Source organism: Gorilla gorilla, chromosome 10, assembly GCF_029281585.2.
Source record: "Gorilla gorilla gorilla isolate KB3781 chromosome 10, NHGRI_mGorGor1-v2.1_pri, whole genome shotgun sequence".
Classification (NCBI taxonomy): domain Eukaryota; kingdom Metazoa; phylum Chordata; class Mammalia; order Primates; family Hominidae; genus Gorilla; species Gorilla gorilla.
Genome location: NC_073234.2, coordinates 97,000,710 through 97,022,817, shown reverse-complemented (window position 1 = coordinate 97,022,817; position 22,108 = coordinate 97,000,710). Strand labels below are relative to the sequence as shown.

Here is a 22,108-nt window from a genome sequence, read left to right as displayed (position 1 = left end):
TTGCATTATTGCATTTTACATGGCTATAATACATCTAAGTGGAGATTGAAGTGGCAGTATGGATCTCAGAGGATAAGTTGAAGCTGAAGATAGAAATTCAAAATTTATCAGCATGCATTATATTTAGAGCCACAGTACTAAATAAAATAATGTAGCGGGTGAAAATAAATGAAAGCCAAAAGGGAAAAGTATTTCAATAAAGATGGAGTAGTCAGCTGTGTCGACTGAAGCTTAGCGATCAAGAAATATGATGACAGAACATGAAAAATTAAATTTGAACGATAGGATGTCATTGGCAACCTTGATAAGAGGAGTTGCAGTGATGTGGGCACCACAGGGCATATCAACAGAAAGTAGTGGGAGAGGGGAATTTTGAGACATTTTTCTATAAAGGAGATGAGAGAAATGCTTAATTTCAATATTTTGAATACAATAAATTTTGTCAAGTTTTAACATATACATAATACTTCATTAAATATTTTAAAGACTTGAAATAATTTTAAATATAACCATTTGACAGAAATGGTCATTTTACTATTTCACATTGATTCCACTGATACTGATTTTTTTATAGACTGCTTAATGAACTCTTATGTACTCTATATTGAAATATGATAACTTTTCCCAAAGAATCTAAAAACTAGTCCCAAATTACAAATATGCATGCATTAGTTTGCTAGGGCTCCTATAACAAAATACCACAGACTGAGTGACTTAAACAATATAAATGTATTTTCTCACAGTTCTGGGGCTAGAATTCCAAGATGAAGGTGTTTGCAGATTTTATTTCTTCTGAGGGCGCTCTCCATGGCTTAGAAATTGCTGCCTTCTTCTTGTGTTCTCATATGGCCTTTGCTCAGTGTGCACACATCCCTGCTATCTCTTCCGCTTCTTATAAGGACACCAGTCATATTGGATCAATCTTCTTAATCACCTCATTAAAGACCTTACATTCAAACACAGTTACATTCTTAGGTACTGAGGGTTAAGATTTCAACATCTGAATTTTCAGGGAACATAATTTAACCCATAACAATGCATAAATCTGAAATTTTAAAATGCCCATAATTGACAATTATTATAATGTTTTAAGTATTTTCATATTACATTAAGTGACTTTTTGAACAAGTGAAAGCTTAAAACCTGATATTAACTTTAAATATAACTCTCAGGTTTGAAGATATCTTGGGTCTTGTGGCATATGCGATGCGAGAGTCAACTAACTCTTTAGAATTTTATTTGTTCATTCTTACTGTATTCGATAGCCAAATTATTTTATCATATTTTTCTTTAACATAATTGGCTGATCCTGCTCTTCAGGGATAAAAATAAGAATCCAGCAACAGCTCTGAGAAAGACCTGAAATCCTAATATCCTTTATTTTTTTTCCACTTGCACACAAAGGAAGCAAGACTTACAGTATCTGAACTTGACGGCTTACACTGAGAGCCACATTATTAATCCCTATAGCTCCATCATTCAAAGTGTTTGTCAAGGGAAAAATATGCCAATTCTTGGAGCAGGAGGCCAGGGAGCAAAAGTGCAGGTGAACAACCACTACTACAAATGCAGTGCAATGTAGACTCCTCAAGTCTGAGAATGCCCTAAGTCTCACTCTACTTAGAGCTCTGACACTGATCACCTCACTCTTCCTGGAGCTCAACCTTCCCAAGCTTTAAGACTTCTGATTCACTGGCCATCCTTGGTTTACTGGGTTTTCATGCCAGGACCAGAACTTTCCAGTGTTGAAAAACTGAATCTGCACAGCTGTGTTAAGGACTGGCTAATAACCCCACTTACGTTTTTCACACCTTGGAGAGGAAAATGAAGCTTTCATTATCTGAAATGATGTTTAAGAAATGAAGTTTCTTATATAATTAATACATACTAGTTTATTTCATTCAGCATTGATGATAAAAATTCGTATGATTGAGGATACCAGTGAGAAGCAGCATGCAGTCCCTGAGCAACCACATGGCGTAGGTGCTTGCTACACTTCTACAGATTCGAGTGATAAGGAGACGATGAATCCAAATGGTTTTATGTTTGTTACTTACACAGTCAGCATAAAGAAGGCTACCATTGTTTCAGCTCCTCAGGTCCCTAGAAAGGCCAGGATTCAGATGAGACAAGTGAGGTGCTTAGGGCACAAAATTTAATAAGGTGCTCACTATCAAGATTATACAAGTGCAGGTCAGCAGTTGTATGACCCTAAGAACCAGCACCTACTTAAATTTTGCACTTTAGGCACCTCACTTACCTGCTCTAATTCTGACCCTGGTCCCAATTTCCACTGGACAACACTGAACTGGATGGGTCAAATGATAGGCAACAAGAGAAGTGGGCTGTATTGTTAGGGAGGAGCCAATTCCATACTACACCTAAGTAGTTTGATATCCTGAAGATGGACCTGGTGTAGGGAGGTGTGAGGTGTGGGAAGTCCCATGCCTCACTGGTGTGAGGGAGGCAAATAAGAAATAGCTATGTAAAAGCTCCTCATAAGACTGCCTCCTTTGTCATGTTCTGGGAGGGTCACGGGATATTCCACCAAGATTTACCAGCCTGTGTTTTAGCCTTACTTGCATCGCCAACATAGATACGTGCAGTGTCACCAGGGTACCAGGGTGAAACTGTTCACTAGGACCGGTAATTAAAAAAATACAGGTTTGGAGTCCTATGTATATGTTTTATAACCCATTTCTTAATAGCTCTATGATACTGTATGAGTTATGTAAACTACCTAACCTTTTAAGTGAGAAAATAATTAACTAACATAAGTTTATTATGGCATTAATGTCTACAAAGCACTTATAAAAGTACCTGGCACATAGCAACTGTTCACTGAGTAGTAGCTATTTTATTAGCTATTAGATACAAATGATGACCTCAATATGGTATGCAATATGGTTAAATAAATTCTGTAGCCTAGTTAAAAATAAAATGATGTTTTGAGTGTTTTAATTAAACAAATAATATTTTTACAATAGTAAGTCAAAAAACTTTCTAGGAAGTCAATGTTTATACTATTTGATGTCCCCTTTTGTTGTTATCTACATAAAATATATTGAAATAAGAAAATAGACACATTTGCCAAAGATTTTACTTATACTTTGCAGATAAAATATTCAACAACCATCAAAAATATTGACTCACTTTTAGTTATCATTTGAAAGCTATGTAGTAATCATATGTCCAGAGTTACTCAAGTATTTATCTATTATTTTACAACATAAATGTATCCATGCACACTTATGTGCATTATGCACACCTGAGAAAATTCCTTTTGCATGAACTGATAAGCCGTGTTTAACTTGGACCTCTCTCCAAGTAGGACACTCCTTTTCAACTTACACTCAAAATAGAACACGAACTCAAACATTTTTTTACAATTGAATGATTTACATTCAGTTTACAACTTACCCATTTAGAGATAAGAATATACATCTATATACTATTTAGAGCCATTAATTCGTAATTTATTTTGAATTCAATGTGTTAAAAACTACAAAATTTATTGCCCTTTTCATTCATCTTCTACATTCTTCTTTCTCATTTTTTCTCAAGACATGACAATCACAAAGAGCTTAAAATTTTAAAAATCTGAAACTTGGCACAACTTACTTAGATAAGAAATCTTAATGATCAAACTTTACAAAATATGAGAAAATGCATTGACTAAATTGCTAAAATACTTGTTATCCACATCAGTTTCTCTATTATCCCTCTGATAGCTTCATTAAAAATTATATCATTAATATAACTTACGTGCCTTTCTACAAAGAAAGACATGTATTAACTCCAAATGCTCTTGGTATCTTTTTTTTCATTTTAAGTATAATTGGAAATAACATTTTACATGAACAGAAACTTGTTTCAGTGTGGTCATAGCAGAAATATTATCAAACAGTGCAAGCTGTGTGTTTTATTTTCTTTAAATCTAATATTTTAGTCATTTTACTACCTAATGTTGTTCATTCCATGAGATTTTAAGACAATTTTAAGTTATGTTTTATCTTTGGATTTGATAAGGATGTTAATATTCCTTGCCAATTTATACATGTATTTGATGCTTTGTTTTAATTATACAAAGACAAAATTTACTTAAGTGACAATAAGAATGCTAAAGAACATGTAAGATCAGATAATTTAGATGAGTTGATTTTTTTTATGTTGGGCATAATGTTGGAATAAAGCATTTGAACAGGATGGAGAGGGTGGGCCTTTTACAGATAGACCCAAAAATGCCGATATAATTAGGATATTTTTACTTTTCAGAGCCAGAAATCTACTTTAAGCTGAATTGCAGGCAGAGAGAACATCTTATTTCAAACATTCCTCAAATGATACAATCAAGGACTTAAACTCTTCCATTATGTTTTTCAGATTCTATATTGCCTTAATTCTCTGGCAGGTCCCTACAATATTTGAAGCAATTTTTATTAGCCTCTTTTGTAGCTAGAATGGGAGAGGGGAAGGAGTAGTTTCTCAAAAGGATTCTGGGTAGAGAAAAAATATATATACATTTCCATTAGAAAGGAGACCATTTAATAATTTTCTTGGTAAGTACTCCTTGTCATTTGTGACCTTTAATAGACTATGCATGAATAAATTCATTACCCATTATGTTCCTTTTCACAGTTAGCATTTCATATAGAAACAGTTATAACACCATCCTTCCCTGTCCCCTTCCTTGAGTGTTTCCATCACATGCTCATCCCAGCCCCATATTGTATTATTAAGAGTCCTCCTTTTTTCAATATAAGGGGAAAATCATCTGATTAAGTCCTAAGTGAATTAGTAGCATAAGTCCTCTTAATTATATCAAAGTATTGGCCCTTTTCCTCATCATAGGCATTTAAATTTCCATTACTTCAATCAGGACTTAATTATCCTTCTTCTTTGTTTTCTTAATACAACTATATTTCCCCCCTCTTCATCCCTGTCTTTCCAACTAGATGCAAACAGATAAGAGGTGATCAGAGTCATAAGAAAGAACATTTTTAGCCAAGAAGTGTAACCATTCGACTTAACCCAAAACTCCTTTCCAGCAGCCTTTTAGCAGAGAGTTGTGTTTTTTTCATTTGGGAGGGATGAGGGATGGTTTACAACTTAAATCAGTTGCAAACACTAAAAACCTGGGTGATTTTACTTTAAAACCTAGAATTGCAACTTCTTTTGAATAAGTCATATAATCATTAGTAACCCTGGAAACAAAGCCTTAGAACTGATAGGGCTGAATTGTAGTTGTCCCTATAAACAGGTCACAGCCTCTACAGCTTATCACACCATTTCCTATTTCTCCATTTATAAATTTAACAACTATAGTCATTACTCAAGCATGACCTTCTGTGGTTACCTATTAAAGATTAAAAATCGATCTCTTTATATTTTTATACTCTATGTGTAGAAATAGAGTAGACCATAGTTATAATTTTAAAAATTTGCAACAACATGGATGATCCTGGAGAATATTAGGTAAAATCAGCCAGGCACAAAAAGATAAATGTCACCTGTTCTTACTCATATGTAAGAGCTATAAAAAGAATGATCTCATGGAGGTAGGGAATAGAATGGTGGTTACCACAGACTGGGAAGGCTAGTTGGGAGGTGGTGAAAAAAGAAGATTTGGTTAATATTTTTATCTACAGTTAGATAAAATGAATAAGATATAATGTTCAGTAGCACAATAGGGCGACTATTGTTAACAATAATTTACTGTATATTTCATGATAGCTAGAAGAGTATATTTGGAACGTTTCCAAAACAATGAAATGATAAATGTTTGAGGTGATGGACTTAAATTTGATTATTACACATCAAATACTTACATCAAAATATCATATGTATCTCATAAATATGTACAACTATTATGTATTCATAAAAATAAAAAAATTAAATATTTTTAGGTTAAACATTTTCCATGGGTTTAATATTTTTGAAAATAATACATTAAACTGAAGTTTTCTTAAATTTTCTTTTTTCTGCTCTCACTTCAGCTCTTCAAAGATGAACCATCAGCATATTTAAAAAAATCTGTTTACATGTTTTTCCTTTTATAGACTGTCCAGAGTTGGAGAGAATATCTAGATCTTTAGATGTAGACTATTTGTATAGTACTACAGTGTCCAAGATTGCAAAAAAATAATAAAATAGCTGACGTGCCCTAACTTTGCAGCTAAATAAATTATTACACTGTGGGACTGGGGGATTCTTCATGCTGTTGAGTAGCACTTTACAATCAACACCTCTCCCCTTTTCAGGATATCGAATCCCTAACAGGAGGGCTGGCTGGTTCTAAGGGGGCTGATCCACCGGTAAGTTAGATTCTTCATTAAATTTAACTGTTGACGAATTGAATTGTGTACACACCAGATTATCAGTTGATTGCTTGTATATTATTTGTCATATGCAGGTACTTTTTATAAATACAGCTATTATAGAAACTAATAACAGAAGTATGAAATTGCTTTGAGGTGTGGGCTGGTGTTTTTATTAAAAAGTTTTAACAACTCATAAAAATTTATCTCAATTTATTGGCTTTAAAAATAGGAATAAAATCTTTATTAGAATATCTCAGTAATTTATGTTCTACTAACTGGAGAGTTTGTTTTTCTAAATATGAGTATAGTATTTGGGTTGCAATATATTTTCTAGTTACTGAGAAAAATTATGTCCATGTGATAAATAGTATTGACTCTGGATATTGTTCTTTTCTACTTAATTCAGGAAGCTTCCAGGAAATTAAAGTTTATAAAGTGTTCTAAAGTTTCTATGAATTATAATTTATAAGCAGCAACAAAAGCTTGATGTTCTATTATTGGAACATCTTAGTCCTTTCTGTGATGTCAGATTTCAGAAAACACTGATAGAGATGACATCCATATGACTTCATGCTTGAGATTCAAAATAAATTCAAAGTATATATAAAGTAATAAGACAGATTCAACTTATATCAACAAATAGTCAATGCATACATTTTTGTCATTACTTGCTTTTTATTTAGCAAAATGAAATTTAATGAGGAACATACAGAACTCAGTGTTATCACTTTTTAGCTGTTCTTCACATAGGCATGTAGGTGAAGTACTTTAACTCCATTAAAACACCAGTGAGTTGTTAAAGAGATAACTTTCTGTTCTAGCTCTTTCTCACTCAGATGTGTCTCATGGTGTTATCTAATTTTCATCAAGTTGCTCCTAAAGTATGGCTAAAAAACATATTATAGTCCTTTTCCTTCTTTTTATTTTTATCATAAGTATTTATGTGGAAAAATGTATTGGCTGCAGACAGCTGCTTGTATTTATCCCCTAGACCTATTACATTACAATGTAAGGCAAGATGAAATGTAAGTCAACCCAGAAAGTATATTGACAGGATTAATGGCCAGTCTTTTACCTAAGTATTGCAGGTGAGTGCTTTTGTGATGTAATTTTACCCTTCTGCCTTGCACAGTGCTTGCCCATAGAATTCAACTTACATCAGAAAAGTAGATCTACTACCTTCAAAATACTTCCCCCAACTGTTCACTGATTCCTGGAAGAATTCTACAGTTAGAGATTAGTTGGTTTCAAAGGATTTGTCTCTTGTTCAAAGCAAAATAAAATATCTGTCTTCTGCCAAGTACTGATAAAGATCTTATCCATTACTTACATGTTAAAATAAATTAGTTTGTCATACCCTCTAAGAAAGCATGTTTCTAAACATGAAAGATTGAACGGGTATGTGGCCTAGTTGTTGAAAGAATCCTTTTGCAGGGAGAAAATAAAGGTCACAGAAAGGAAAAATGGTATCCTGAAGGCAAACCACATCAATGTCATTCCCAATAAATAAAAGTGAATAGGCATGAGTTATACAACTTTATCTCTCTCTCTCTCTCTCTATATATATATGTGTGTGTGTGTGTGTGTGTGTGTGTGTGTGTGTATAGTATATCAATCTATATATGTATACTTAGATAGATTTTTTTCTTTTAAAACAACTTATTGTGAAGAGGATAGGAGTTCTTTCTTGGCTGTGCTATACCATGATGATTATTTTATACTTATGTTTTCTGAAGTTTCAATGATTGTGCTTATTTTATAACATTTTGTAGAGTGGAAAACATTATGAACATTTCAGAGTGCATAAGGGCTTAGGTAATCTAGGGGTTCAGTAGTACACATTAATTTAGTGTCTCCCATTGTTAAGGAGCTATCTAGAACATACTGCCGGGAGCTATGTAACAGTCATTTTCTTTAGCCCTAAGTATCTAAGGTATCTAGGTATTTAGCCCAATAGTATCTAGGGTTACTTCCATTATTTAAGAATAAAGCAATGAATGAAGCTATTGTTTTTGCCTCCAAGTTAGAAAACTGAAAGTCAGATTAAATTATACATAATCTAAATCAATTTCAAGTTTTTTAAAATATTTTTTCCTTTTTAAAATTAAAAAAAATTTTTTTTTGAGACGGAGTCTCATTCTGTCTGTCACCCAGATGGGAGTGCAGTGGCCTGATCTCGGCTCACTGCAGCCTCTGCCTTTTGGGTTCAAAGCGTTCTCCTGCCTCAGCCTAGCGAGTAGCTGAGATCACAGGCATGTGCCAGCATGCCCAACTAATTTTTGTATTTCTAGTAGATACAGGGTTTCACCGTGTTGGTCAGGCTGGTCTTGAACTCCTGACTTCAAGTGATCTGCCTGCCTTGGCCTCCCAAAGTGTATTTTTTCCTTTCTCTAAAAAATGTCATTTTAATAGATCATCAAAATACTATTGTCTACTTCAAAAGCTATGCTTTTTCTAGAAACCATTCTATGATGATGTTTTCATTGGTAAGAAATTCAAAGTCTTATATTTTTTCATTTATTGAACAGAATATATCAAGTATTGAGTGAATGATCTCTCATAAGGATGCATAGCTGTCAAGTAATTTCTTTGCCAGTGTAATAGAAATCTCAGAGGTATCTTGAAATGTTAATGGTATGTTTAAAATTGCAAATTTTGCTGTGGGTACACATAAATGTTATTTCTGAAGCATTAGAAAAGAGAGTGAAGTTTGTTATTTCAAATAGTAAGGCATATATAGAAGGTTGTGTCAAATTTGCAAATGTCATTATAAGTAAATTTGCATATCTGGTAAGAATAAATTTGAGAACTCTAGGAGAATTTTGTATTAATATTTTTAACAATAAGTGTTAGATTTTATTGAAAATTCAATAGATTTTATTGAAAATTCTCAGTTTTAATGTTAATAAAGAAAAAGAAAATCACTCATTCATGATTTTCAAGGGTGATTCAAAATTTTACAAATGGCCTGTTTCTGAAAAGGATTTTAATTCAGAAACTGTAAATTAATTGTAGCAGCAAACACAACTTGCAGATTTTTCCAAATCACATAATTATTTTAGAAAATAAATGCTTTTATCATTGGAGAAAAAAATAGTATCTGTTAAATATTAACTTAAAGCTGTCTTTGAAAATTACATCAAAAGATATTCTATATTTGGCATATGTTTCCATTCATAAAAATTTGATCACAGATTAACCTCCAGCATAAGAGCATAGAATTTATATTTACATAGAAGTACAAAGGAAAAGAAACTAGATAATCAAAATTGAAAGTGCAAAATTCGTTATTAAATTAAATAGTGCTTTGTAAATATACCACTTTGTCATAGTGTTTTATGTTTTAAATATGAGCAAAATTAAAATGTAAAAAACTTGGGAACTGTAAAGGATCAAATTGCCCCAGATTGTCAGCCAACCCCTGGCAAGGCCAGGGTAAAGTATATCCATGTCTGCTACCTATGGCCAAGAGGACTTTGAATACTGAAGTACTGGGGTGCAATGCATGAACTCTGTTATATATCTGTAAAGCATGAACCTGCTATCTGGAGAGCTGTAGTTGTGCAGGTCAGTGTGTAACCAGCAGTGTGAAGGATCCCTTCCTGTGTTGAACCCATGAGCCAGTAGGAGAGAGGTGTAATTTTTAAGACAACCCCTGCCCTGGTGCCAGAATTGTCTGTAGACTGGACTAGGTGTAAGTCAACAGGTAGGATTTAGTGGATCAGCTTGGCCATACGAGTTAAGTTTAGTGTAGACTCAAGCAGAGTCTGTATATACACAATGAAAGGTGTTTCTCTTTGCAATTTGGTTTAGGAAAATATTTTGATTGTTATGTAGCTGTTTACTTTCTTATTATTTCTGATGTTTTTTAAGGGCTGATACTGACAAAAATCTAATAAAGAGACTACATGAGACATTCCAGAGCGTGTTTCGTTGTAACATACATTGGTCAAATGTGAAGATGTTTCATTGTATGTTACAAAATGTTATTATCAGGATTTAAATTAAATCTACTTCATTGCCTCATATAGTAATTATAGCAAGAATACCACTGAAGGTATTCAGTTTCTTCCTTGTTTTCTTTCTATTTATTTCTTTGGAATAATAAGATCTATACATTTTGCTCCCTATAGAACTTAATACTTTTAAATGTTCTAAGTTTGGTTTTTTTCCTAAATGCTAATTGTTCTCTTTATTTCTAGAGTGTGGTGAATAAGTGATTACCCATCTAATTCATATCCTTGGGCTTGATATGCACACTGTCCTGAACATTCTTAAGCTCTATTAGGTTTTTTTTCCCCACTGAGGAAACAGAATTGTACTTTCTGTTCTCATTTTAATTGTCTTCCTGATGGTCCTTAGCAATTTAGATAAACACACCACAGAATTTAAAACAATTTCAATTTTCTGAGTGTGCTGTTTAGACCAAATTATATATATTTTAAATTGTAAATGGTCTTAGAGTTTAAAAATCTACAAAACTGATTTTAATTTGATTATTCAAAAGTGACAATGTTCTGCTCATTTACTTCAACAGATAAGATAAAATATTAATCTGAATCGTGTCCTAATTTAAATTATTTCAACCTTATATTGTTATATTTCAACCTTATATTGTTATATTATTTCCTTTCATTTTCCTATTTGTTTATTTCAAATTCAATATATATTTGAGTGTACACTATGTGCTAGGCTATACTATAGCATTTGGTTAGGTTTTGGAGACACTGTGATAATCAATACACAGTTACTCATTTCAGAATCTTACAATATACTTGAATGGACAGTTTGGCAAAAACCAATTATAATATCATGTAAGCACAGGATGAGATGAAAGCAAGTAAGAGTATCACATAATCCAATTGATGGGAATAGAAAGGGGCTGGAGAAACAAGCAAGGCAAATAGAAAATAATAATTTCTTTCTTGCCAATTGTAGAATGAATTGAAGTTCGCCAAGTGATGGGGGGACCATGGTATATTCAGCAGAGGAAACAGCATCTGCATAAGTAAAAAATGAGAAAATAACGTCATGTAGTAAAGTATAAAATAACCTGGGCATGGCAGATAAAGGTGAGATAGAAGGCTAGAAAGTTAAGCCTGGGCAAGAATATGATAAATTACATGGAAGGAATTTGTACTTTATACTAAAGACCAAAGGGAAGCATTGAAGTCTTTAAACAGAAGAGTCAATGAGATCTTCCCTTTAGAAACATTTTCTTGTTACCAGTTGGAGAGCGAATTAGAGAAAAGACTAAAGCAAAGAGACCTATGAAAAGACTTGCAGTCATTCTTCCAAAGGATAGTGATGAAAATGATCATGGTGACTTTTTTTTGTTTGTCTCCCTAGATTATAACAATAACTGAGGGCAATATCACAGGAGAAACTCGACATTTTTTTTTTAAAAATTAGATGATTAATAAAAGCCTATAAGGTGACAACAAGAATGGAGAAGAATGGATTGACTCATGAGATACTGAGAACATGGTGAACATACAAGAATAGGTGGTTGTTTGGAAGCAGACTGAGGCCTATTGAGAAGTCAAGGCTGATATTGGAACTTTCTGGTTTGGCAATTGAGTGGATGAAGGTACCATTCATCCTGACAAGAAACCAACGAGATAGAGCATTTTCAAGGGGGAAATGAGGGATTCAGTTTTAGACATGTTAAGTTGAGCTGAGTTGGGAATATATGAATGATTTGGAAATTTAAAGGTGAGATCTCATTTAAAGCTATTTATTTGGACATGTAGAAGACTTAATTAAAGCTATTGGAGTTGATGACATCATCCTCCCAAAAAACATGTATACAGAGTTATAAGATAAGAGAGTTCAGAATAAAGCCTTAGAAAGAAAAGCACTTAAGTAAAGATCAGAGGAAGAATGTGCCTCAAAAAAGACAAAACAGAGATGGGTCCAAGGATGGGATACCAGAAATGTGAGAATCATTAATGCCAAGTTAAAGAGAGGATGGCAAGAGGGTTATTAGCAGTTTCATGATGTTGAGAGTTCACATACTATGTTCGTTGTATTTAACAAGAAGAAATTATCTTGGTGAGAGTAATTGTAGTAGAGTAATTTAGGTAAAATCAAGTTTCCAGGGGCCTGAGAGATTAAATGGAAGACTAACAACTGTATTCAGTGACTGTAGAGAACTATTTTAAGAGCTTGGTTATGCAGGAAGTCAGAGGAAGCAATAGCCAATAGAGGAGATGGGGTTGAGGCACAATTATTTTAAGGAGATAAGATTTGAGTGTGTTTTGTCATTACCTGTGTGCTTGGTTTAAGCATTTCAGAACCAAAACATTTCCAGGTACTAGTAAATTCCAGATTGTGGTCATAGACATGGGTGATGAAATAGAGAGGGACTGAGGCTAATTGGAATTGATGATATTAAGGAACCGGGAGGCCACAGTGTTGGATGAATCATTTTTGTGGGCCCTGCAATGTTTTCTATCTACATTCAGGCCCTTGATGGCCCAATCTATTTCACAGCATAAGTTCTACTTAAATAATAATAACTGAAACATTTATATTTCCAGGTTAGATCACTCCCTTGAACTTCAGATTTGTGTATATGACTAAACATTTGACATGTCCACTTGTATATCTGATAGGAATTTAAAACATAACAAGTTAAAAATTGAACTTCTGATTCCCTCTATCACTCTTACAAACCTCCTGCTATTTTCCCCTCTCAGTTAAGGGCTACTTCATGCTACCCTTCTCAAAAGCCAAACACTTAAAGTCATAATTCGGCTCTGTCTTCACAATTTATTTAGAATCCTCCAAAACTACCACTGTGTTTAAAGCCACCATTCTTTCTCACCTGTCCAGTCTCTATGAACAAAGGACAGGTTTTATGAAGTGTAAATTGCAATATGTTACATTTAGCCTTAAAGCTGTGTTAGCTTCCCATCACAATAAAATTCCCAAAGCTCATGGAGTGGTTTCTGAGACTCTTCATTACTTCCTTCCCTTACGATGATTCTAGGAACTCACCTTCTACCTTTTTCTCCATAGCTCATCCACTTAGGCTGCACTAGCCATTGCTGTCCCTTTACCCAGGCAAGTTTATTACTGGTAAGGGACAATACGCTTGCCATTTTTCCTTCTTTGTGCCATGCTGTCCCCTCAGATATCCTCATGGCTTACTGCCTCACTTTCTTTAGGTCTTTGTTTCATTGTCACTTTAACAGAGTTTTCCATGAACACCCAATATTATTTTTTCTGACCCTATAGGATGATTGTTTATATTTTTCTACTAGAATATAAACTTTACATAGTTACAAGCCTTGTCTCTTTCTTTCACTATTATAGAATAAAGATTTATAATACTTGGCATATGAGTTCCTCAATAACTATTGGTTGAATGAATGAATTAGAACAGATGTTAATGAGCACACGATTTACATGGACATATTTGTGTGCTCACAATGATAACTCTAGCAGCATACTGCATGGAAAAAGGAGATTGAGGTTATTATAATAATTCTGGAATAAAATTACAAAGGTGAACTTCAGACTATAGTAGTGGTAGTAAAAATGACAATAGCAAATGAAAAAAACTTACAAAATCAGTATTAATAGAATTTTATGGTAGGGAAAGAAATAGAACCCAAGGAAACCTTTAAATGTTGACCACTGGAAGAAATAACAGTAGAGAAAATCAAAGGGACAAATTTAGACTGCCGTATGTCTTAGTTACGTTAACATCATTGGAATAGAAACCTTATGAGAGCAGAAATTTCTGTCTGGTTTAATGCTGGACCACCAACGCTGGCACATAGTATGCCTTCAATAAGTATTTAATAAACATAAATTAAACAAGAATGATGATGATAACAGGTCTCAGATTGTAATAGTGTGAACCAGTAATTGAAAACTTCAAAAAATGCAGGAGTTAAAAAATGTGAAATGAGGTTTCCATTGTTGAATCATAATTATCTTTAAAACCCCAAAACATAGTGCCATTGATGATAAGTATCCCCACATTCTTTGGAGAAGTGTTAGACATATTCACCACAGACTTGTAATAATGGCAGCATCAGTTCTGCCACTATGAATCACCACTATTATTCTCTCTTAGAGAAGACCAGATGACTCATTAGCAGAGAGCTGTCAGCTGGTAGGGAGTACTGCAGGGTTGTTACTCTGTGGAGAGAAGTGTGTGCTTCTCCTTAGCCAAATGAGGGTGGACCCAAAGCAATGACTCATAGAAGCAGTGGTATTTTCATATTTTGATATTTTTTCAGCAATATATCATCAAGTACTTCCATGGGTTAGATGTAAGGTAAGGGAAGAAATAAATTAATGTGCATTCCTTGGAGTTTGCAGACATGTAAGACTACTGAATCAGATGTTTGTTTCTTCTCCAGTAAATTTGGGAGGTAGAAGTCTGGTTAAGCTAACCTAAATTAGGCCAGTGAGAAAGAATAGCAGTAAGAGTGGTCTTTACAACAAGAATTTGGTGTGTCAAAGGTACATGAGCTTCCCATGGGCCAGACTGATGAAGTAGAAGGATAATAGAACCCTTTATATGATGACTGCCTGCTAGGGCAATGGGATCCAGTATTAAGAATTAATAGGCTGTCAGCTGTTCTGCCAAGAATATAAACTGAAATGTGAGGTGGTGGCAGGAGGCAAATGGTTAGTCAGAAAGCAAATAGCAATTGCCTATGTCAATGATCTGTGTAGCATGGGATGTCCCCATGGGAGGACCTCCAAAGAATCCTCTAATGAGTCCCAGTTTAGAAGTCCAGTATTTTGGCACCTGGAACAAAGAAGTCACCAGTCTTATAAAACTTTGCCTTTTGTCCTGTAACCCACTTTCATATCCCTGCCCCAACCTAGAAGAAAGACCTATGAAGCAGACAGAATGCAGGTGAAAAAGTGGCTCATCTTCCTCTTTTCTAGTAGTTCAGGGTGGGGTGATCAGAAAAGTTCTGTGTTAAATAAGTAACTTAAATTTTGGTGGTGGGCTGTACTGGACATTCTGAACTTGAAAATGGTCTGGATATCCACAATGAGATTTATTCCTGTAACTCTAAGTGACTGGAAAGTTATGAATCTGCTCAAGCTGAAGTCCAGACATGTAGAGGGAATATATGACAAAGCCTGTTTAATAACAAGATTGATGAAAGATGAAGGTATTATTTATTTGGGATCTGTTACTTGATTGTAGTTGCTTGTTGGAATTGAAGTCATTTCATTAACTAACTTCATTTACATGTTAAAAAGACCATGCCATTTTTAGTTATTAATGATGGGGAGGAGTAACAGGAGGAATAGTCAGATGGTGTGAGCACCAAAGTAGAGATGGTTCTACTTTAGAATGGAAGAGTAATGGGTTGGAAATTCTAATGGTTTTCAAGAAAGGTGCTAACAGTACTTTCTGAAGTTAAGTGAGCTGAGGAATTTGGAAAAGCATCCTATTGGTGCAACCTAGGAAGCCATTTAAATCTATTTTCGTTGAGGTAAAGTGATGATGGGCTCCTTCAACAAAGTGATAAAATAGGAAAGATTGTTTTATGTAAAATAGAGGTTTCAAAGGCACAGTGAAAAGTCTGAGGGGAAGATATAGTGGAAAGTAGGTAAAAGAGAAAAAGCACAGAACACTAGGATAAACATGCTGGAGAGGCTTGGTGATGTAGAACGGTTAACATTTTGTATATGCCCCAAAGATGATAAAGGGTAACTGCTAGGAAAGTTGCCAAAATAATTAGTGTCAAGTGTACACATAGAGTCAGTTCAGACTACAATTTATTAAAAGTTAATAAAATTATAGAAAGTATACAATATTGTGTGGAAACCATATTTTATATAAACCTTTGATTTCAATTTCTTGTAATCCTTTCAGAATAGCATAAGATGTAGTGGTGTAGAGTGTGGACTCTGGAAAGTCAGCCTCAATTTGATTTTTGACTCCACCTCTTGATAGCTGTTTGTAACCTTGAGAAAATTTACTTTCTTCTTTGTGCCCCTATTTCTTTTTCTTTTTTTATTTTTTATTATACTTTAAGTTTTAGGGTACATGTGTACAACGTGCAGATTAGTTACATATGTATACATGTGCCATGCTGGTGTGCTGCACCCAGTAGCTCATCAATTAACATTAGGTATATCTCCAAATGCTATCCCTCCCCCCACACTCCACCCCACAACAGGCCCCGGTGTGTGATGTTCCCCTTCCTGTGTCCATGTGTTCTCATTATTCAATTCCCACCTATGAGTGAGAACATGTGGTGTTTGGTTTTTTGTCCTTGTGATAGTTTGCTGAGAATGATGGTTTCCAGCTTCATCCGTGTCCCTACAAAGGACATGAACTCATCATTTTTTATGGCTGCATAATATTCCATGGTGTATTTGTGCCACATTTTCTTAATCCAGTCTATCATTGTTGGATATTTGGGTTGGTTCCAAGTCTTTGCTATTGTGAATAGTGCTGCAATAAACATGCATGTGCATGTGTCTTTATAGCAGCATGATTTATAGTCCTTTGAGTATATACCCAGTAATGGGATGGTTGGGTCAAACAGTATTTCTAGTTCTAGATCCTTGAGGAATCGCCACACTGAATTCCACAATGGTTGAACTAGTTTACAGTCCCACCAACAGTGTAGAAGTGTTCCTATTTCTCCACATCCTCTCCAGCACCTGTTGTTTCCTGACTTTTTAATGATCGCCATTCTAACTGGTGTGAGATGGTATCTCATTGTGGTTTTGATTTGCATTTCTCTGATGGCCAGTGATGATGAGCATTTTTTCATGTGTCTTTTGGCTGCATAAATGTCTTCTTTTAAAAAGTGTCTGTTCATATCCTTTGCCCACTTTTTGATGGGGTTGTTTGTTTTTTTCTTGTAAATTTGTTTGAGTTCTTTGTAGATTCTGGATATTAGCCCTTTGTCAGATAAGTAGATTGCAAAAATTTTCTCCCATTCTGTAGGTTGCCTGTTCACTCTGATGGTAGTTTCTTTTGCTGTGCAGAAGCTCTTTAGTTTAATTAGATCCCATTTGCCAATTTTGGCTTCTTTTGCCATTGCTTTTGGTGTTTTAGACATGAAGTCCTTGCCCATGCCTGTGTCCTGAATGGTATTGCCTAGGTTTTCTTCTAGGGTTTTTATGGTTTTAGGTCTAGCATTTAAGTCGTTAATCCATCTTGAATTGATTTTTGTATAAGGTGTAAGGAAGGGATCCAGTTTCAGCTTTCTATGTATGGTTAGTCAGCTTTCCCAGCACCATTTATTAAATAGGGAATCCTTTCCCCATTTCTTGTTTTTGTCAGGTTTGTCAAACATCAGATGGTTGTAGATGTGTGGCATTATTTCTGAGGGCTCTGTTCTGTTCCATTGGTCTATATCTCTGTTTTGGTACCAGTACCATGCTGTTTTGATTACTGTAGCCTTGTAGTATAGTTTGAAGTCTGGTAGTGTGATGCCTCCAGCTTTGTTCTTTTGGCTTAGGATTGACTTGGCAATGTGGGCTCTTTTTTGGTTCCATATGAACTTTAAAGAAGTTTTTTCCAATTCTGTGAAGAAAGTCATTGGTAGCTTGATGGGAATGGCATTGAATCTATAAATTCCCTTGGGCAGTACGGCCATTTTCACGATATTGATTCTTCCTATCCATGAGCATGGAATGTTCTTCCATTTGTTTGTATCCTCTTTTATTTCGTTGAGCAGTCGTTTGTAGTTCTCCTTGAAGAGGTCCTTCCATCCCTTGTAAGTTGGATTCCTAGGTATTTTATTATCTTTGAAGCAATTGTGAATGGGAGTTCACTCATGATTTGGCTCTCTGTTTGTCTGTTATTGGTGTATAAGAATGTTTGTGATTTTTGCAGATTGATTTTGTATCCTGAGACTTTGCTGAAGTTGCTTATCAGCTTAAGGAGATTTTGGGCTGAGACGATGGGGTTTTCTAGATATACAATCATGTCATCTGTAAACAGGGACAATTTGACTTCCTCTTTTCCTAATTGAATTACCCTTTATTTCCTCCTCCTGCCTGATTGCCCTGGCCAGAACTTCCCACACTGTGTTGAATAGGAGTGGTGAGAGAGGGAATCCCTGTCTTGTGCCAGTTTTCAAAGGGAATGCTTCCAGTTTTTCCCCATTCAGTATGATATTGGCTGTGGGTCTGTCATAAATAGCTCTTATTATTTTGAGATATGTCCCATCAATACCTAATTTATTGAGAGTTTTTAGCATGAAGGGCTGTTGAATTGTGTCAAAGGCCTTTTCTGCATCTATTGAGATAATCATGTGGTTTTTGTTGTTGGTTCTGTTTATATGCTGGATTACATTTATTGATTTGCATATGTTGAACCAGCCTTGCATCCCAGGGATGAAGCCCACTTGATCACGGTGGATAAGCTTTTTGATATGTTGCTGGATTCAGTTGGCCAGTATTTTACTGAGGATTTTTGCATTGATATTCATCAGGGATATTGGTTTAAAATTCTCTTTTTTTGTTGTGTCTCTGCCAGGCTTTGGTTTCAGGATGATGCTGGCCTCCTAAAATGAGTTAGGGAGGATTCCTTCTTTTTCAATTGATTGGAATAGTTTCAGATGGAATGGTACCAGCTCCTCCTTGTACCTCTGGTAGAATTCGGCTGTGAATCCATCTGGTCCTGGTCTTTTTTTAATTGGTAAGCTATTAATTATAGCCTCAATTTCAGAGCCTGTTATTGGTCTATTCAGAGATTCAACTTCTTCCTGATTTAGTCTTGGGAGGGTGTATGTTTTGAGGAATTTATCCATTTCTTCTAGATTTTCTAGTTTGTTTGCGTAGAGGTGTTTATAGTATTCTCTGATGGTAGTTTGTATTTCCGTGGGATTGGTGGTGATATCCCCTTTATCATTGTTTATTGCATCTATTTGATTCTTCTCTCTTTTCTTCTTTATTAGTCTTGCTAGTGTTCTATCGACTTTGTTGATCTCTTCAAAAAACCAGCTCCTGGATTCATTGATTTTTTGAAGGGTTTTTTATGTCTCTATCTCCTTCAGTTCTGCTCTGATCTTAGTTATTTCTTGCCTTCTGCTAGCTTTTGAATGTGTTTGCTCTTGCTTCTCTAGTTCTTTTAATTGTGATGTTAGGGTGTCAATTTTCGATCTTTCCTGCTTTCTCTTGTGGGCATTTAGTGCTATAAATTTCCCTCTACACATTGCTTTAAATGTGTCCCAGAGATTCCGGTATGTTGTGTCTTTGTTCTCGTTGGTTTCAAAGAACATCTTTATCTGTGCCTTCATTTCGTTATGTACCCAGTAGTCATTCAGGAGCAGGTTGTTCAGTTTCCATGTAGTTGAGCGGTTTTGAATGAGTTTCTTAATCCTGAATTCTAGTTTGATTGCACTGTGGTCTGAGAGACAGTTTGTTATAATTTCTGTTCTTTTAGATTTGCTGACGAGTGCTTTACTTCCAACTATGTGGTCAATTTTGGAATAAGTGCGGTGTGGTGCTGAGAAGAATGTATATTCTGTTGATTTGGGGTGGAGAGTTCTGTAGATGTCTATTAGGTCTGCTTGGTGCAGAGCTGAGTTCAATTCCTGGATATCCTTGTTAACTTTCTGTCTCATTGATCTGTCTAATGTTGACAGTGGGGTGTTAAAGTCTCCCATAATTATCGTGTGGGAGTCTAAGTCTCTTTGTAGGTCTCTAAGGACTTGCTTTATGAATCTGGGTGCTCCTGTATTGGGCGCATATATATTTAGGGTAGTTAGCTCTTCTTGTTGAATTGATCCCTTTACCATTATATAATGGCCTTCTTTGTCTCTTTTGATCTTTGTTGGTTTAAAGTCTGTTTTACCAGAGACTAGGATTGCAAACCCTGCCTTTTTCTGTTTTCCATTTGCTTGGTAGATCTTCCTCCATCCCTTTATTTTGAGCCTATGTGTGTCTCTGCACATGAGATGGGTTTCCCGAATACAGTACACAGATGGGTCTTGACTCTTTATCCAATTTGCCAGTCTGTGTCTTTTAATTGGAGCATTTAGCTCATTTACATTTAAGCTTAATATTGTTATGTGTGAATTTGATCCTCTCATTATGATGTTAGCTGGTTATTTTGCTCGTTAGTTGATGCAGTTTCTTCCTAGCCTCGATGGTCTTTACAATTTGGCGTGTTTTTGCAGTGGCTGGTACTGGTTGTTCCTTTCCATGTTTAGTGCTTCCTTCAGGAGCTCTTTTAGTGCAGGCCTGGTGGTGACAAAATCTCTCAGCATTTGCTTGTCTGTAAAGTATTTTATTTCTCCTTCACTTATGAAGCTTAGTTTGGCTGGATATGAAATTCTGGGTTGAAAATTCTTTTCTTTAAGAATGTTGAATATTGACCCCCACTCTCATCTGGCTTGTAGAGTTTCTGCCGAGAGATCCACTGTTAGTCTGATGGGCTTCCCTTTGTGGGTAACCCAACCTTTCTCTCTGGCTGCACTTAACATTTTTTCTTTCATTTCAACTTTGGTGAATTTGACGATTATGTGTCTTGAAGTTGCTGTTCTCGAGGAGTATCTTTGTGGCGTTCTCTGTATTTCCTGAATTTGAATGTTGGCCTGCCTTGCTAGATTGGGGAAGTTCTCCTGGATAATATCCTGCAGAGTGTTTTCCAACTTGGTTCCATTCTCCCCATCACTTTCAGGTACACCAGTGGGACGTAGATTTGGTCTTTTCACATAGTCCCATATTTCTTGGAGGCTTTGTTATTTTCTTTTTATTCTTTTTTCTCTGAACTTCTCTTCTCACTTCATTTCATTAATTTCATCTTCCATCGCTGATACCCTTTCTTCCAGTTGATCGAATCAGCTACTGAAGCTTGTGCATTTGTCACGTAGTTCTCGTGCCATGGTTTTCAGGTCCATCAGGTCCTTTAAGGATTTCTCTGCATTGGTTATTCTAGTTAGCCATTCGTCTAATCTTTTTTCAAGGTTTTTAACTTTTTTGCCATGGGTTCGAACTTCCTCCTTTACCTTGGGAAGTTTGATCATCTGAAGCCTTCTTCTCTCAACTCGTCAAAGTCATTCTCCATCCAGCTGTGTTCCGTTGCTGGTGAGGAGCTGTGTTCCTTTGGAGGAGGAAAGGAGCTCTGATTTTTAGAATTTTCAGTTTTTCTGCTCTGCTTTTTTCCCCATCTTTGTGGTTTTATATACCTTTGGTCTTTGATGATGGTGATGTACAGATGGGTTTTTGGTGTGGATGTCCTTTCTGTTTGTTAGTTTTCCTTCTAACAGTCAGGACCCTCAGCTGCAGGTCTGTTGGAATTTGCCAGAGTTCCCTCCAACCCTGTTTGCCTGGAGCAGTGGAGGCTGCAGAATAGCGAATATTGGTGAACAGCAAATATTGCTGGCTGATCATTCCTCTGAAAGTTTTGTCTCAGAGGGGTACCTGGCCGTGTGAGGTGTCAGTCTGCCCCTACTGGGGGGTGCCTCCCAGTTAGGCTACTCAGGGGTCAGGTACTCAATTGAGGAGGCAGTCTGTCTGTTCTCAGATCTCAAGCTGCATGCTGGGAGAACCAGTACTGTCTTCCAAGCTGTCAGACAGGGACATTGAAGTCTGCAAAGGTTTCTGCTGCCTTTTGTTTGGCTATTCCCTGCCCCCAGAGATGGAGTCTACAGAGGCAGGCAGGGCCTCCTTGAGCTGCGGTGGGCTCCACCCAGTTCGAGCTTCCCCGCCGCTTTGTTTACCTGTTCAAGCCTCAGCAATGGCGGGCGCCCCTCTCCCAGCCTCATTGCCACTTTGCAGTTTGATCTCAGACTGCTGTGCTAGCAATGAGCGAGGCTCCATGGGCATAGAACCCT

At 35.8% G+C, this 22,108-nt stretch overlaps 1 protein-coding gene across 19 annotated transcripts in view; it reads left to right on the top strand.

The window, feature by feature from the left end:
* Positions 1–22,108, top strand: part of PPFIA2 (PTPRF interacting protein alpha 2) — a 499,610-nt gene that overhangs the window by 76,719 nt on the left and 400,783 nt on the right. For 14 of the 19 annotated variants that reach the window (XM_055358835.2, XM_055358845.2, XM_055358837.2 and 11 more), the window contains one exon: positions 6,261–6,314. The exons of the other annotated variants lie outside the window; for them this stretch is intronic. In XM_055358835.2, coding sequence (XP_055214810.1) covers positions 6,261–6,314 — 54 coding nt within the window. The remainder of the gene's footprint in view (positions 1–6,260; positions 6,315–22,108) is intronic. 19 annotated transcript variants of the gene reach the window in all.